The sequence below is a fragment of the Bacillus rossius genome, chromosome 2 (genome assembly GCF_032445375.1).
Source record: "Bacillus rossius redtenbacheri isolate Brsri chromosome 2, Brsri_v3, whole genome shotgun sequence".
Classification (NCBI taxonomy): domain Eukaryota; kingdom Metazoa; phylum Arthropoda; class Insecta; order Phasmatodea; family Bacillidae; genus Bacillus; species Bacillus rossius.
In genome coordinates, this window is record NC_086331.1 from 38,400,965 (window position 1) to 38,416,543 (window position 15,579).

The following is a 15,579-nucleotide window of genomic DNA, read 5'->3' on the forward strand; positions in this document are numbered from 1 at the left end:
AAGAAGAGTGAGCAACTTCTGCTTTGGCAGTCATCCCTGGAAGAAGCAGTTTTAACAAAGAAACTGGGCAGTCTCATCAGTACAGAGTCCTGTAGTAGGAAGGTACCGTGGGTATAAAGGTGAACAGGTGTGGGGTGGACCAACAAGAAGCGGCAGGGAACTTATGCCAGCTCATCAGTGTGCATTCTGTGGGCGGGTCCAGCACGATCAGGAGTACCAATTGCTTTATGGGTGATTCCACATCAAATCAGCACAAATATTCTACCTGATCCTCTTAGATTTCAATGATTTTTGGTTCACAGCTTATGTACAAGAAGTAAATGAAGAATTAATTATTATTTCTAATTTTTTGTGAGTAATTGTTTTTAAATGAATTTAAAAAATTTACAAAAGAAAGTTGATATTAAATTACATGTTCTGAAGTTATAACACAGATTTATGCCTCATATCTCATTAACCCATAATGATCCCAAAAGTATTTTTAATACATAAAACAAGAATGGTACAATCTATTTTTGCTATTTTTTTTTAATTCTTAAAATTGTCACTTTTTGAGAAAACCAAATTTGGAATTTTCCAACATATTTTTGGTATATTTCAATGAAGCAACACCTACCAAGTTGTATGACATCAAAGCCCATTAAAAAGGCTTAAAAAATGGACCAATTTGAGCTTTCTAACATCAACCATTCCTAAATGACCAATATTTTTTTTAGATCAGAAACATGCAAAATTTGGGTTATTTTATAAATTTTGTAAATTAATTTTTAAAAACTCTTAAAAAATCTAAAAAAAAATAATAATAATTCTTCATTTACTTCAAACAATTAAACTATAAATAAAAAATCATTGAAATCTAAGAGGGTACGTTGAATTTAAATTAAAACTGTGCTGTTAAACATGAAATGACCCTTATATGTTCTAAGCAATGCCACTGGGCAGTTGTCTGTAGGGCATAATTAGGAAGATTTTCTTAAAAGTCTAGGTCTTTCCTTCCATTCAGTCGATGCAGTGCTGTGTGACCCAAGTCCATGGACTTAGAAATGATTAACTTTGACAATGGTTTCCAGTTTATTATGGATACTGGTACTGAAGTTATTTGTATACCTGCTAGAACCTGTTTAAATAAACAATTTACTATCGCCCGGAAAAATAAAATTAGAGGACCTGATGATTTGTGTCTCAAAAAGTCAGGGTTTCTCTGGGTTATGTTGAAGAACAAATCTGCATGTTACAAAGCTAAAGTTTATGTAATATCTAATCTCAAGACATATATGAAAAGTGAGCGGCACAAAAACGTACGGGCCCTAACTTCGAATGGAGGCATCAGGGGAAGGGGAGGAGAGACGTTCCGCATTTAGAGGAGGAGGAGGATGTATGATGCAATGACTTTCAGGCCTCAGGGTTCCATAGTACAGTAAACTCCCTAATATCCGCGGCCGAATGATCCGCGGTGCGGATTATCCGCACGTGCTACGAAAAAATACAGCACATATGTAAATCTGTATTTTATTACAAGTGAGCAAATTTAAACTCTACTGACGATTGTATTATGTGCAGTATATACAGTAAAACGCCACAGGCCTTCTCGGAACTCACGCAGTGTCTAATGAAGTCTCTGAGTACGTACAGTCCTGTATCCTTGTTACGAAACAAGTACCGAGCACTTTTATGTTTACATTACTGAAATGTATTGTATGTTAATTATTTAGTAAAATACAAACATTTTAGCATACATTTTTAGAATTTTAAGTTGAAATTAATGTTTCCCTTTTTGTTTCCAATTTTCGGCTATTTTGCGGATTATCCGCGATTTTCACTATCCGCGGTGGCCCTGCCACTTAATTTCACGGATAATCGGGAGTGTACTGTAGTGGAGTGGCTGCTATGATTGCACTTGCAATAAATTCTGCGCTACAATTCGTCATCATGTCCGCAGCATCTCTAAGAGATAAAGTTGAGTATGTGCTCCAAAGCCTATTTCTGCTGCTGTCGGACGTCAGCGAGAAACACGGATGGGCTGGAAGCAGATTCACAGAAGTGCCTCACACTTCAGTTCTGTGAAAACGATACCTGGCATTTGACGAGATTTCCTCTGGAAAACATAGGCCAGTCCACGAGTAAGGTTTCGTGGCTGGTCGCAAAAACAGAGTTTTTCATGAATCCAATGTTCGCCACTGCTTTACACAGTTTGACAAACTTTGCTACATATATTACGTTGATAATCGTTGTTAGCTCGAATGCATGAAACCTCTTGTTGGCTATCAAGAAACCTTGTAAGCTGGAGCTCTTACCTACATGGTCCTAGCATTCTCCCAACTTCCTGGTTATGCTTAAAAAGCTATGACAAGGCTTTTTCATGCTTGAACAACCTGTTGTGCGCATCATCTCTCAAGACGTAAACTTTGTTATGTCACTGCGGGATTTTAGTTCCACGTGTTTCTAAGTGGTTTCCTTAACTAAGAAGCAAAAGGGTTTGAACTTTGTTCAGTATTGACTATTTAACAAAGTAAATTTACCTATGCATAACAGATGAAACATTACTATAAAAATTATGATCCCTTAAGGAAACATTAACAACATAACTGTGCCGCGAATCAGTAAACTATTGGCATGATTTACTGTTTCACCTCATTGTTATATATTTTTTTTTAATGATCTAATGGATCTAGCTAATTTAAATTTCTTTTCCTTACTGTATTCTCAAACTTAAACTTTGCCGGACTGGTTTCTGTTTGTGTTCCCAGCACCTCAGGCACATTTTATTTATTTATTTATTTATTTATTTATTTATTTATTTAAAATTGTGACATGCCCACCGACAGTCATTAGACTTGGGTGGTGGGCACGATAATTATACATGGACAAACATAAGGTTATCACCACAAACATATGGACTCCCTCCCCGGTGGTACTATAGCAGATAAGAACAACACATGGACAACACACGAAGGAAGAGTATCACGTATTGGTGGTGATAACAAATACACAAACACAACAACAGACACAAAAAAATACAACACTACAATAAACACCAATAACTACAGACAACACAAAATTATAAAAGAAAAATATATGTACAGTAGAACCCCTCATATCCGACCTTCCCACAACCGACTCCTCCGGATATCCGACCTAGTCTCCGTGGTTGGCGAGCCTGTTCAGACTTGAAAAAGTGACGCATCTACAATATGTCTTCGTGTCGCAAACTGTTCAGTTCAGCCGTGATTGTTGGTGCAGAATGTTCTACTACTATAATCTTGTACTGTTCTGTGTTTTTTTTAAACATAACGTAATGTATTGTGGGTAGAAAAAGTGGAGGGACACTTCTGCAAAATCAAGATTTGGCAAAACTGAAACAAAAATACATTACTGAATTCTTTAAATAAGGTATGCTTACATTGTATTTATCATCTCATTTATAATTTAACAAAAGTAAATGTTTGAAATGTATACAGCAACATTTTTACAAATAAAGTTGTATTACTGTACGTACTGTATAGCTGGGAAAGGCTTTTTTTTTTTTTGCTCCTATGGATATCCGACCTTTTGGCCGTTCCGACCATGGCCCGGTCCCGTCATGGTCAGATATGTGAGGTTCTACTGTATATGTATATATATAAATTTAAAAAAATCTCTGTTATAATTATTAACTAAGATTATAACAATACAAAATACTAGATTGCATGACTTATTTTACAAATGCCAAATAATTCACCAAAAGAATTAGAAACCTAATTTATTGTAATTATAAATCATACTATAGATAATGTCATTATTATTATTATTAATAGTATATAAAGTGGATTTTAAGCGACTATTAAATTGAGGTACTCTCAAGCCAGAGTTATCAAGGATAAAATTACATTGAATTTTAGAGTTGTAGAAATTTTGAATAAAGCGTACATCCAAGTGGTCTCTACGAACAGAGAGAGGTGTAAATATAGAATCAGGGAATCTCTTTAGATTAATTAATTCAATTACTTTATTTTGAATGCTTTCAATTTCATTACTATCAGTCATCTTTAAGTTGCTCCAAATAATAGAGCAATATTCTAATTTAGATCTAATTAAAGAAAAATAGAGAGAAAGAATAGAATCTGAATTTTTTGCATAAAAAGTGATGAATTTAATTAGGGCCAAAGTTCTTCAGGTAGTAGAATATAGATAGTTAACATGCTTATGAAAAAATAACTTGGAATCTAGGAAGATTCCCTGATCTTTTATTAAGGTAGTTCTCGCGATTTGAGAGTTCAACAAATTATAGTCGTACTTAACTAGATGATATTTCCTCGTAAAGGATATTATCTTAGTTTTTTTTCCTTATTGAGTCTAACTAAATTACACATGCACCAATCATTAATTTTTTTAATGTCATGTTGTTATAATAAGCAATCTTTGGGAGTACTAATTTTCCTGTAAATTTTCAAATCATCCGAAAAAAGGACTTCGGTGCAGTGATTTAAGACACTGGTGATATCATTAATAAAGATATTGAAAAGAAGAGGAGATAGTGTGCCACCCTGAGGAACTACAGAACTAGCATTGGAAAGTGAGGAATTATTATTATTTATAGATACAAAAAAACTTCTGTTGGTCAAATAACTGGAAAACCAATTTATATAATTATCACATAAACCATACTGAGATAACTTTCCAAGTAATAAAGAATGGTTAACAGTGTCAAAGGCTTTGGCCAAATCGAAATAGCAGGCGTCTACCTGTCCATTATTAATTACTTCATTATATATACGATTAAGAAATGTAATTCAGTTAGTAGCTGTAGACATTCCTCTTCTGAAGCCATGTTGACTGCTTGATAATCTGTTACTGACATGAAAATTTAGAAATTTTGACATAATTTTTTCCAAAATTTTGGAGAAACCATACTGGACGATAATTAGAAACAATAAATTTTGAACCATTTTTATGGATAGGTGTTACCTTGGCTATTTTCCATTTATCGGGAAACACTTGTGATTTTAAACTGGTATTAAAAATATGGTGTAGTAAAGGTGCTAGTAAATTGGAGCAACCTTTCAAAATAAAATTTGGAATGCCATCAGGTCCTGTTGATTTTAAGGTTTTTAGGACCTTAATTCCCCAAAGGACAAGATTTTCTGAAATGGTTGGTAAAGGTATAGCATCGAAGCCCATATCAGTAATAGAAATTGGTGGGTTACAATTAGCAGACACATATACACTAGAAAAATATTTAGCAAAAACATTGGACAACACAGAAGGATATATAAGATCATTGATTTTTAACCATCTTTCATTAATTTTACGTAGTGCCAAAAAATTTTGGGATTACTCTTACTTTTGACCAGTTAATTTTATCCCGTTTTATTAGGATTTTTACATGTTTCCTATAATAAGAAAAATAATTGTGGTAAAAAAGGTTGTTATTTCTCTTGTAAAGTTTATGATAGTTTTTTCATGGATTTTAAGGAATTAATTAATTATTTGGTAAACCACATAGGATATTTACATAAATTTTTAATAGTAAGTGGAATGAAAATATCCATTTTATCAGTTAAACATTTAGACGGCTGATCAACAAGTTCATTAACATCAGAATATTTATAGAAATTTGTCCAATCGTGATTTTTAATTGAATTATAGAGACCAAGAAAATTTCCATCTTTGTAATTTCTATAAACAGATGATAAGTCATTACTTGGTTAAGTTTCAAAAGATAAAATTACATTTAACAGTGGATGATATACATCTTCTTTGATCAGTACATCTTCAGCAGTCTCTTGTTAGGTCAGCAAGGTTCATCGATTTTCCCTTGCTTCTGAGCACGACTTCAGATGTAATTTCTCTTGCCCGACGTGCCCCGGCCGAGACTCGTTCTCAGAGTTACTGCACTTGTTAGCCTCGTCTGAAGCACGAGCTTTCTAAGATGTTGGCTGAAGTCTGCATCTTCAGTCAGGCACGAAGATCTTGTTCGCCATAACAAGGGCACGCCAGAGATGCCAGTTTCGCCAAGTTCCCCCTATGACAGCTTCCCCCCCCCGTACCCCTTGCCAGCTGTGTTTTTCGCTGTGCTTCCTAGAACCAGGTGCCCGAAGCACTGACCTGGTGTCCGGCCCTAACTCCATTTCCCCTCCCATGAGCTGAAGCCATGCCTCATGTCAGCTCTCAGACGACCACTTGGATGCCATCTCTTGGACGTCTGGCGCACTAAGTGCAGATCACTTCTGTACCACCCGCCAGAGTGCAGCACCTTCTAGATCTTTCAGCCTAGGCAGTATCTCTCATCAGCACGCCTTGGCGTGCTATCTACCGGCATTGTCATCTACTAAACATGGGTGCGACCACGTTTTTTTTATTTTGTTTACATCCACTTCCCTCCCTGGCCTACTGGCCAATTGGATGAGTTTTCCTCCACCCAACCTCCGTTAGAGCCCTGCCCCCCTTTTTATTAATCTCTGATGGTCCTTCTGGCCTCTTTAATTAGGTGGCCAACCCCTCGTTCGGGCCCAACCATCGACTAAACTTCTGGGCTCTCGAGACTTGTCTGCCGGTCCAGGACCAAAATATTAAACAATCTGGGTGATACTAGGATGTAGTTGCCCCAGATTCAGAATAGTTTCCCTCTGCAAGAGGAGTGCTATCGGTGTTGTGGAAACTTTAGTTCAGGTGGCTAGACATGTGTTTCTTCCGCGACCGCGGCTGCACCTATTTCATGTGTTAATTGTCGGGCCTCTTCCACTATGGTAAGAGAAACTCCAGTGGCGTCCTTTTTTTTTCTTCTTACTATTTTTGCGATTTCCCTTAGCTCATTTAACATCTTCCATGGACCTCACTAAATCTGCCTCCATTGAGTAACCTTTGTGTTTACAGTGTGGGGTCCTATTTTCTGCTATCAAGTCAACTCACGTTTTTCCTTTCTTCAATAAAATTGAGATTCAGTCCTCAGCTACCGACTACCTCTTCTTAGCCATCTAAATTACCCTGTTGCCTAATGGGTGCCATCATATTGGTGGGATGGCCCCAAACTACATCCCCAGAGCACCAGCAGCCATATAAGACTACTATAAAAATGTCAATTTTATCCATAGTGCGTACGTTATTCAATCAGCAGTTCTCAACTTTCTCCACATCGAACACTCTCTCAGCCAAAAATAAGCTCTATACAATGGGCACCTATATTGTAATTTACTGTCTGAAACCTCAAATGAACACTTGTTCTTTGGTGTAATACTAGCCTAATCTATACAAAATAATCCCTGCCAGGCATTTAAACATTAGTAATTTATTGTTGTAATTTAATATCAAATTTAGTTGTGCCTTGCCCATTTTTGTTAAATCCTAATAAAATGTTATTTTTATTATTTAAATTTAAATATATAAAAATTATAACGTACCTTATTATTTTCTGTCTGTGACTACTAAAACAAAAAATAAATCAAATAAATTCTATCTCAAATAAAAATCACTCGGTAACCAGTGAACTTAGTGTTTTTATATGTTGGTTATACTAATTACACTCCATATTAACACACCTTCTCTGCTGTGTATGCGTTAATAATAACATTTTATGTGCTCACCCTCGTATTTGCCTCTGGATTAGTAGTTTAACTTTATTATTTTTTGCCTAGCCCGTTTCTAGGTGTTTTTTTTTGTTTAAAGTACCATTCTAGGGTACCTAATAGAATACAAGAGGGAGGATGCATAACCCATTCTTAGTTAAGTGTGGTTATTAAAAGCAGGAGGCAAGTGTTATGCAATGTTACAACATTACAAATTTTTTACTTTATCCACAAATGTCATTTCTAAAACTAATTTTCAATGGGTGAATATTGCCCTTAAGAACTGATCCAAAGATTCATTGGTCTGTATAAATTCTATCTCAATCGGCATAGGATGAGTTTTTAAACAACCTATATACTTTCCATGTCTTTTTAAATAGTAATATTATTAATTTTAACCATGACTTGACACAAAGGAGTTGTTTTGCCTGAAGCTCAGAAAAACATATGGAAAAATGCTATGAGCAGCAATACTTTTCGTGCTGAAGGAGTTGTATTGATGTTTCATACAAGAGAGTATTGATTTCATTGTAAGGAATGTAAGATTACATTTTTATGCCCAATAGATATGCTATGAATTCATAAGAAAAAAATCTGCATCATTGTAATCAGTACATAAGATGTTATAAAATAAGTTAGTGCAATTTGTGATCTGGATCAGAATATGGCTGAACATTGCAGCCTCTGTAATAGTCTAGAACATTCAAAACTTTAGAGTGTAATTTTTGTTTCCAAGACAAAAACTGAACTATAAAGATGCATAATTATAAAAAATTTTTGTGGCTTTACGAATGAAGGCCTGGCTTATGAGGCAAGCCAGTTGAAGATAATGGTTTTTATCAACTTTTAATTCATCATATCAAGGTAGTAAAGAAGTGGTTTGGAGGTCACAAAAATCTATGCAGGAACTAACTGTGCATATTTGTATAATGTAGATTCCACCCATTCCTATTTACTTTACTTTTTCAAGTTTCATGTGCAGGAAATCATAATTATATTACTTACATCTGACGAAGCGCTTGAGCCATCGCAACGCCATCGCTTATCTCTTCTAACGTGTGGTGAGGTGCATCAAGATCAAACGTCTGAAGCTTGAAAATTAAAAAAAATCACACATTTTAAATTATTAACTCCTATCATGCAGACAGATAAACCATAACTTAAGGGACTGTCAAAGGATCATTCATTCATACATGCATATATACAGACATACATGTATCCATACTCAAGAAAAGGACTTAATATAATAAGCATAAGACAAATTAAATTATATTATGAAGTCACCAAGCAAGCAAATTTTTTTTAAAGCACATCAAACACCTTGAAACATGAAAACCCAAACATGAAAACATTTCCAACGCTACTGCGTACTATACTTTAATTTTTATATACATACATAAAACTACCGCTCAGCAGCTACTAATTTTAATCCATCTAAAGTATTTGATTTCCCAAATTACCAAACATATTCGTGATACTTTTCCTATCCACCACTTAGGGAAAAAGCCTGATGTAAGACTCGCAATGCTTGTTTAGTTGTTCAATACAATTTGTTAGTGAAAATGCTTAACAAGATGCACTAAACTATAAACTAAACTTCCATAATCAATAATTATTTAAAACTGTAACTACAATTTAAGAACAAGAAACTTTACACATGCACTACATTCACACATGCACATTTAGTTATATAGAAGGAACAATTTAATTGCAAGCCTGTTTCACCTACTTATTTTGATTCAAAACTAAAATTTAAAATTATTCATGTCTTCCTGCAATTGGCTACGAAAAGGTCTAACTAATTTCACCAAAATTTCTCATCCAAAAAATTTAGCACTAATTTTTACAACACAACCATGTAACACTTACTAGTATCTGAATATTGTCAACTATTTAAGAAAAAGGGGTAGTTTGTTTGTGGATTTTCTATTTTATAGCACACCCCTTCACCCAGTCAGCCGACCTAAATTTTATTCAGCAATTTTGGAATGAACCAAGTAGAAGAATGAGACAGCACAATGTTTCCAGCAAAACACAAAGGTGCTTTTGCAAGAGTGGAAGAACATTCGGTACGAAGTCACCAGAATACTGGTTAGTTCCATGCCCAATAGATAGGCTGTTATTCACGGAAAAGGGGTGCCAATAAAATATTGCTCAGTGGATGAATTTGCTACATTACAATGTTGTGCTTATAATTACGGGGTGAAGTTCATTTTATACCAGATACCTATTGATTGGAAATAAAGTAGAGGAAATGTATGACTTGAATGATAAAAAAATGAATTGCGGTATAAAAGAAAATATAGCATATTAAATTGGCAACAGCGAAAGACAAAATAGCGCCGTGAAAAAATAACTAATTATATTTGAATTTTGGAACAATCGTGGTAAGAGTGCATTAATAAGTAAATAAATATTTTTATAAAGTGAATTAATAAGTACACAAGAAGTAAGAAGTAGATATTAACAAATTTATTGGATAAATGTGAAAATAAATGAAGTAGTCTCAAGAGAGCAAGGTCATGTTTAAATTAATATAACGGTGCAGTATAGAGAAAGAATGTGTGGTCGTGTTATTTTATTGGTGAACAGGAAAACAACGGTTTGAGTTTCGCGATGTATAATAAATTAAATGGAGGAATGGCAATTGTTTTTGGCATAAATTTAATAACTACAGAAGAAATATTAATAGTAAAAGATTATTGCCATAAAGCCAAGAAAGGTAAGTGGGTTTTTAGAGCTTTTAAATGTTTGTGATTTGTAGTTGTTTGATGTGAGAGGTGAGTTATGTGACCATTGAAAGATAAAAACAAAGCGTTTGTTTTTATGAGGGTAGGTCAGCTAATAAAAAATACACACACATATATATATGTTTACATCGCTATATGGTAGGGATATTGATGAAGTCATCAACAAGACTGTACTGTACATTTTTACGGTATAAGCAGAGAAATTTATGGGTTTTTGCGAGAGAGAATGTATAAGCAGTACTTTTCACGTATTTCATTTAGGTTAATTAAAGGTTTAGGTTATCTTAAAATAGACTTATATTCTACCAGGTCTATGTTGTTTAGCGATACCGGTATTTAATTTGGTGAATGTGAAACATTTTGCCATAATATTTACACGGTATCGTGAAGTAGACTAGTCCCATCCGGTCTAGTCTATATTGTGATATTGTAATTTATTATTTTAAAAAGAGAGAGTTTGAAATAATATTATAATTTTGGTATCACGTTTTAAGAAAAAAATTTTTTTTTTGGTATTATGAAGTAGAATACAATTCTACCCGATCTAGTCTATTTTGTTATACTGGTATTTTATTCCCCATATTTTACCACGCTACCTGAAACTTTTATTTTTCAGTATCATAAGATATACTAATAAATACCACCATAAGTTTTAATGTCTACAGATATTAAAATGAAATATTGGTATAACAAAACAGACTATAGCATGGGGGGGGGAGGGGGGGGGGGAATTATAGTATGCTTTACAATACCAAAAATTTATAATTTTCAAAAAAATAAAATTCGTGAAGAATAGCATGTTTATAGTTCCCCCTCCAAAACCCCCATAGTCCCATGTAGGGGTTACATCATCAGTATTTTTTATGGAATCGCACAGTAGACTACTCCCTAATTACGTCAAGAATGAAATGAACCATTAAATACAAATGTGATCTAGTGATTAATGACTGAATTTTTGGTTGTGTGGTTACTATATACTTTTATCAGATCACTTAAACTAATTATTATTATGGCTTTTCTGCTTTTGAAAGAACTTTATATAATACAAATGCATAGTCATTTCTGTCCATCATTGTGCTTATGATTATACTTCTGTCCATATCTGTAGATATACATGTATAGCTTAGTTATTTCAGGTCATATTAAAGTTTGTCATGTAACTTTGTAACATAGCATAATTCCTGCCCCCTCCTATTAATAAAAATTAACTGAGGATGAGTTATGTTGCTGATGTTGTCTTCATGTTTCACAATTAATTTATACACATGTTTCTTCTATTATGCATAGGCATTTAAGGTATTTTATTTGTAGTTAAATATAAATTATTTTTTTTGGTTAGGTTTTATATGAAGTTGAATGTAGTTTTTATTTTATTATTAATTTGGCTCTATTTTGCTTGATCAATTAAAATTAAAATACATAGTAATTACTTTTTTACAATTATAAAGCATATTCTGGTAAGTGTAGCTATAACATTCTAGATGTTAAGAAAAAAAAAAGAAAGACACAGACGATACATGGGCGTGACACACTGTCGCCTGTAAGTTATCTTTTACGCCTCAAGTGAGTGCGTTGTTGGGAAAACCCAGCACATAGGCGCACAAATGCACAGCACTGGACTAGAAATTGTAGTGGGCGCTGCCTTGCCAGCCAATCAGAATGAACCTTGAGGTGGTGTGATGTGTCTTTCCAGACTTTCAGAGAAAATTTCTAGCAGCATATTATTCCCTATACAGTCATGTTTGTGATTCTGTATTGTGACTGGACTGTTGACCCACGGGGTTGCTTCCCTTTGTTTTCATCTTTGTAAGGAAAGGCAACTTCCTTGTTCAGATAGTAGTCATTCGACTGTCACTGCGTGCGGTTGTGTGATCAACAGCTCACGAAAATGAATTAAGATTTTACGAATAGATAATTTCATGTCTGTTTGTCGGGGTAAGGCCGAAAAGTAACTTTTTTTAAATTTTATGACTTTCTTTAAACTATAAATTTGACCCCAGACGTCGGCATTGGCCCAGGGTGACTGTCACCACCCTCCCGGGACATATCTGCACTATGGTACATTGGTATTGAAAATAACTAAGGGATTTTTTATTTATAACTGAGCAATGAGCTTAAGTGAAAATTTGCAGAAAATACTTGGACATATGTAAGTTATGATCCACATGTTTTGGAAAAAATTATAATAAAAGACTGCCCAAAAAAAACTTTTATTTAAAACTTTAGCAGAAAACACTACTCTCTTGAAAGAATTATTTATCCTTAATGTTGGCAAACAAATGAACTTAAAAAAAAACAACATAATTTCAAAGTCATTGTAAATAAACTTTCCTGTGATGAGTGTCTTGTTTCTATTTTGGGTTGCTTAGCCGGGCCAACCTGGAATGTAACAACTTCACTTAATCTATCCAAACATTACCTTGCACTAATAATATCAAGAAAAAACAGATATATGAATGTGCCTCACAGGCATTTGCATATCCAAAGTGATAGGTATATAATTAAGATCTACAGCTGGGTAAATCAGAAAATCCAAACATAGCACACAGTAATTCTGTAGCAGAGTAACCTTTCCATTAAAAAAAATAAAACCTGGTGATTTTTTTTTTACTTCATGGCATGTTTTACAATAATTTTCTAAGGGGAAATTGCAATACTTCAAGAAGTTTACAGTTTTAATGAGTGGTTGGGTGAAGTAAAGTCAACTTCCCATCTCTTGCCGCACGGTATGACGAACCATCCAGAAGAGGCAATCACGTCCTTACACAGTCACAGGCAGCAGGATACCAGCCATCCCGCAAACATTCGGCTGCTAACTAATAACTACAATACAGTCTGTTCAAGTGCCTAACATGATGACATAGGTAAAAGGTAATTAACATTACGTTAGTTGAATGGATAGTTTTCTTTAATCAGATTCAAAGAGTGCTTATAATGATATACAGAATATTTTCTTAAACCTGTGTATTTCGCAAGCTCTCTCAGTTACCGTGCTTGAACTAGTAAAAGTAAATACTTATTTTTTCATTTTACATAGGAAGTTTCTATTAGACTACTGCTCCATTATATGTTTAGCTTCATTTTAAGTGGGGTGCACAGTGCATAACATCATAAAAGAGTACATCACAGGAAGGAAGGCCATACATACGACATTGCACAACACATGTGAAAAATTGGTCAATAATTCAATTCTTAGCCATAAATTTAACCCGTAAAATTTTGCACTGAATATAACATTTGTTGGCAGTGTTAAATAGTATTTTAAGCATAATTCTCTGGTGACAGCTAAATAACACATTGTAAATACTATTTTTATATTCAAAAAATGTATGAACGCATAAATATGATAGCTTATGCCAATCTTTTAGAGAACAATATGTTACGAAATTGAAACATTTTCTAGTATATTTCATGTACATTTACTGTGGGTCACTTATCTAGATAATGACAATTTCTTTTTCTAATGGGAACAACCTGAAAAACGTAGGCTAATATCTCACCAATTACTAGCCACTAAATTATAGGTACATGTTAACGTTGCGCCATGCATACGTAATAGAAATAAAATGTATTAATTTCCCTGCTCTATGCACGAGCGCCCTCCAATGCACACATTGTAGCAATTAAAGCTACTGCACTCTCCCCTTTTTAAAAAGTTTATATAAATGATTAATACTTTTTCTGATCATGTTCAATACTCAGTAAGGTTTTCTGGTAGGATGTAACTAACAGCTGTTTAATCTTTTGAGAGGTACCAATTTGTGCATTTGCAACACATTTTTTGAATATAGTTTACATTAATTTTATTTATTATAATATTTCCGATGGTAGGTTTACATTATTGTGAAAAAGTCATTTGAATATATTTTTCAGGGTGGCCACAAATATATGATTTATAAATTCAAAGACACTTCAAGGATTTCAAGGACCAATATTGTGTTTTCAAGGTTTTCAGTAAAAGAACGGAAAAAAATGAAAATCATTCAAGGCAAAAACAAATTTCATAACACTTAACAGCCTCCAAATGTTTTTTAAAAAAATTATTAGCTTTAAAACAGTTGTGAACACAGTGACTTGCAGACACACATATGTATTAATACTGAACCAAAGAAATACACATTATACATATATATATATCAATATCTCAATTATTGCATATTACAGTAACAAGACTCAACCATAACATAAATTGAACGTAATATTTATTCACTTTGCTGTCAAAATAACTTCCTGAAACAATTAAATTCCAGAACATTACAAAATTTAAGCACATTTCCAGCTATTCCAAGGATAGTTAAAATTCAAGGACAATTCCTATTTTTCAAGGATTCATGGACATGTGGTCATCATGTTTTTTAGATATTTTTTTTTGTTAAGATTTTGTGTGTGTTCACATATTTTTTTGTATGTTTGCTAGAATCCTTTGTTTGAAAGCAGGCTGATGCAATAATTTTGCCAGTCACATAAGAGTTAGTTATTATTGTAAATTAGTAAAATATTTAATAAAAAGAGACAAAATTCAATGGACTCGAAATACCAATAATTATATTAAAACTAACCCTAAAATTTTTTGGCTAAATTTCAAACTAATGAAGATGGCTTTTATGAACAGCATTCTCTAAACATTAATGGTAACTATTACGAACGATCCCACTGAACTAGCCAATGGATACGCTAAATATTTTTCTAGTGTCTACGAACCTTCTACACGTATCCAACAACCTGTGACAAACAATATATATTTTAGTATCTATACCTGTCCCCACAATCTCAGAATGTTTAGTATTATGGGGCATAAAATTGTTGAAATCATCCAAATCTACGGGTCCTGATGGCATACCTAATTTCATTATAAAAGGCTGCTCTGAATTATTAGTCCCTCTTTTGCTACATATTTTTAATTCTAGTTTACAATCCTCTGCGTTCCCGGAGAAATGGAAAACTGCTAAGGTGATACCTATCCACAAAAAAGGCTCTAAACTGAATGTTAATAAATATAGGTCTATTTCTCTACTCAATGGTTTTTCTAAAATATTTGAAAAAATAATTTTTAGATTTTTAAATTTCCAGCTTAAGAACAGTTTATCGAGCAGTCAGCATGGTTTTAGGAAAGGATTATCGACCACCACTAACTTGCTTACTTCTTTAAATCCTATACACAGAGAGGTTACCAACAGAGGGCAAGTGGATGCCTGTTATTGTGATTTAGCCAAGGCCTTTGACACTGTGAACCATTCTATACTTCTTAAAAAATTAATTAACTTTGGTTTAACTCAAAATTTTACAAA

The 15,579-nt window shown here is 33.7% G+C and overlaps 1 protein-coding gene across 2 annotated transcripts in view; it reads right to left on the minus strand.

Moving 5' to 3' along the window:
- LOC134529246 (protein Hook homolog) overlaps positions 1 to 15,579 on the minus strand; it is a 150,661-nt gene that overhangs the window by 121,373 nt on the left and 13,709 nt on the right. For both annotated transcript variants that reach the window (XM_063363149.1, XM_063363148.1), the window contains exon 2: positions 8,547 to 8,632. In XM_063363149.1, the coding sequence (XP_063219219.1) occupies positions 8,547 to 8,632 (86 nt within the window). The remainder of the gene's footprint in view (positions 1 to 8,546; positions 8,633 to 15,579) is intronic.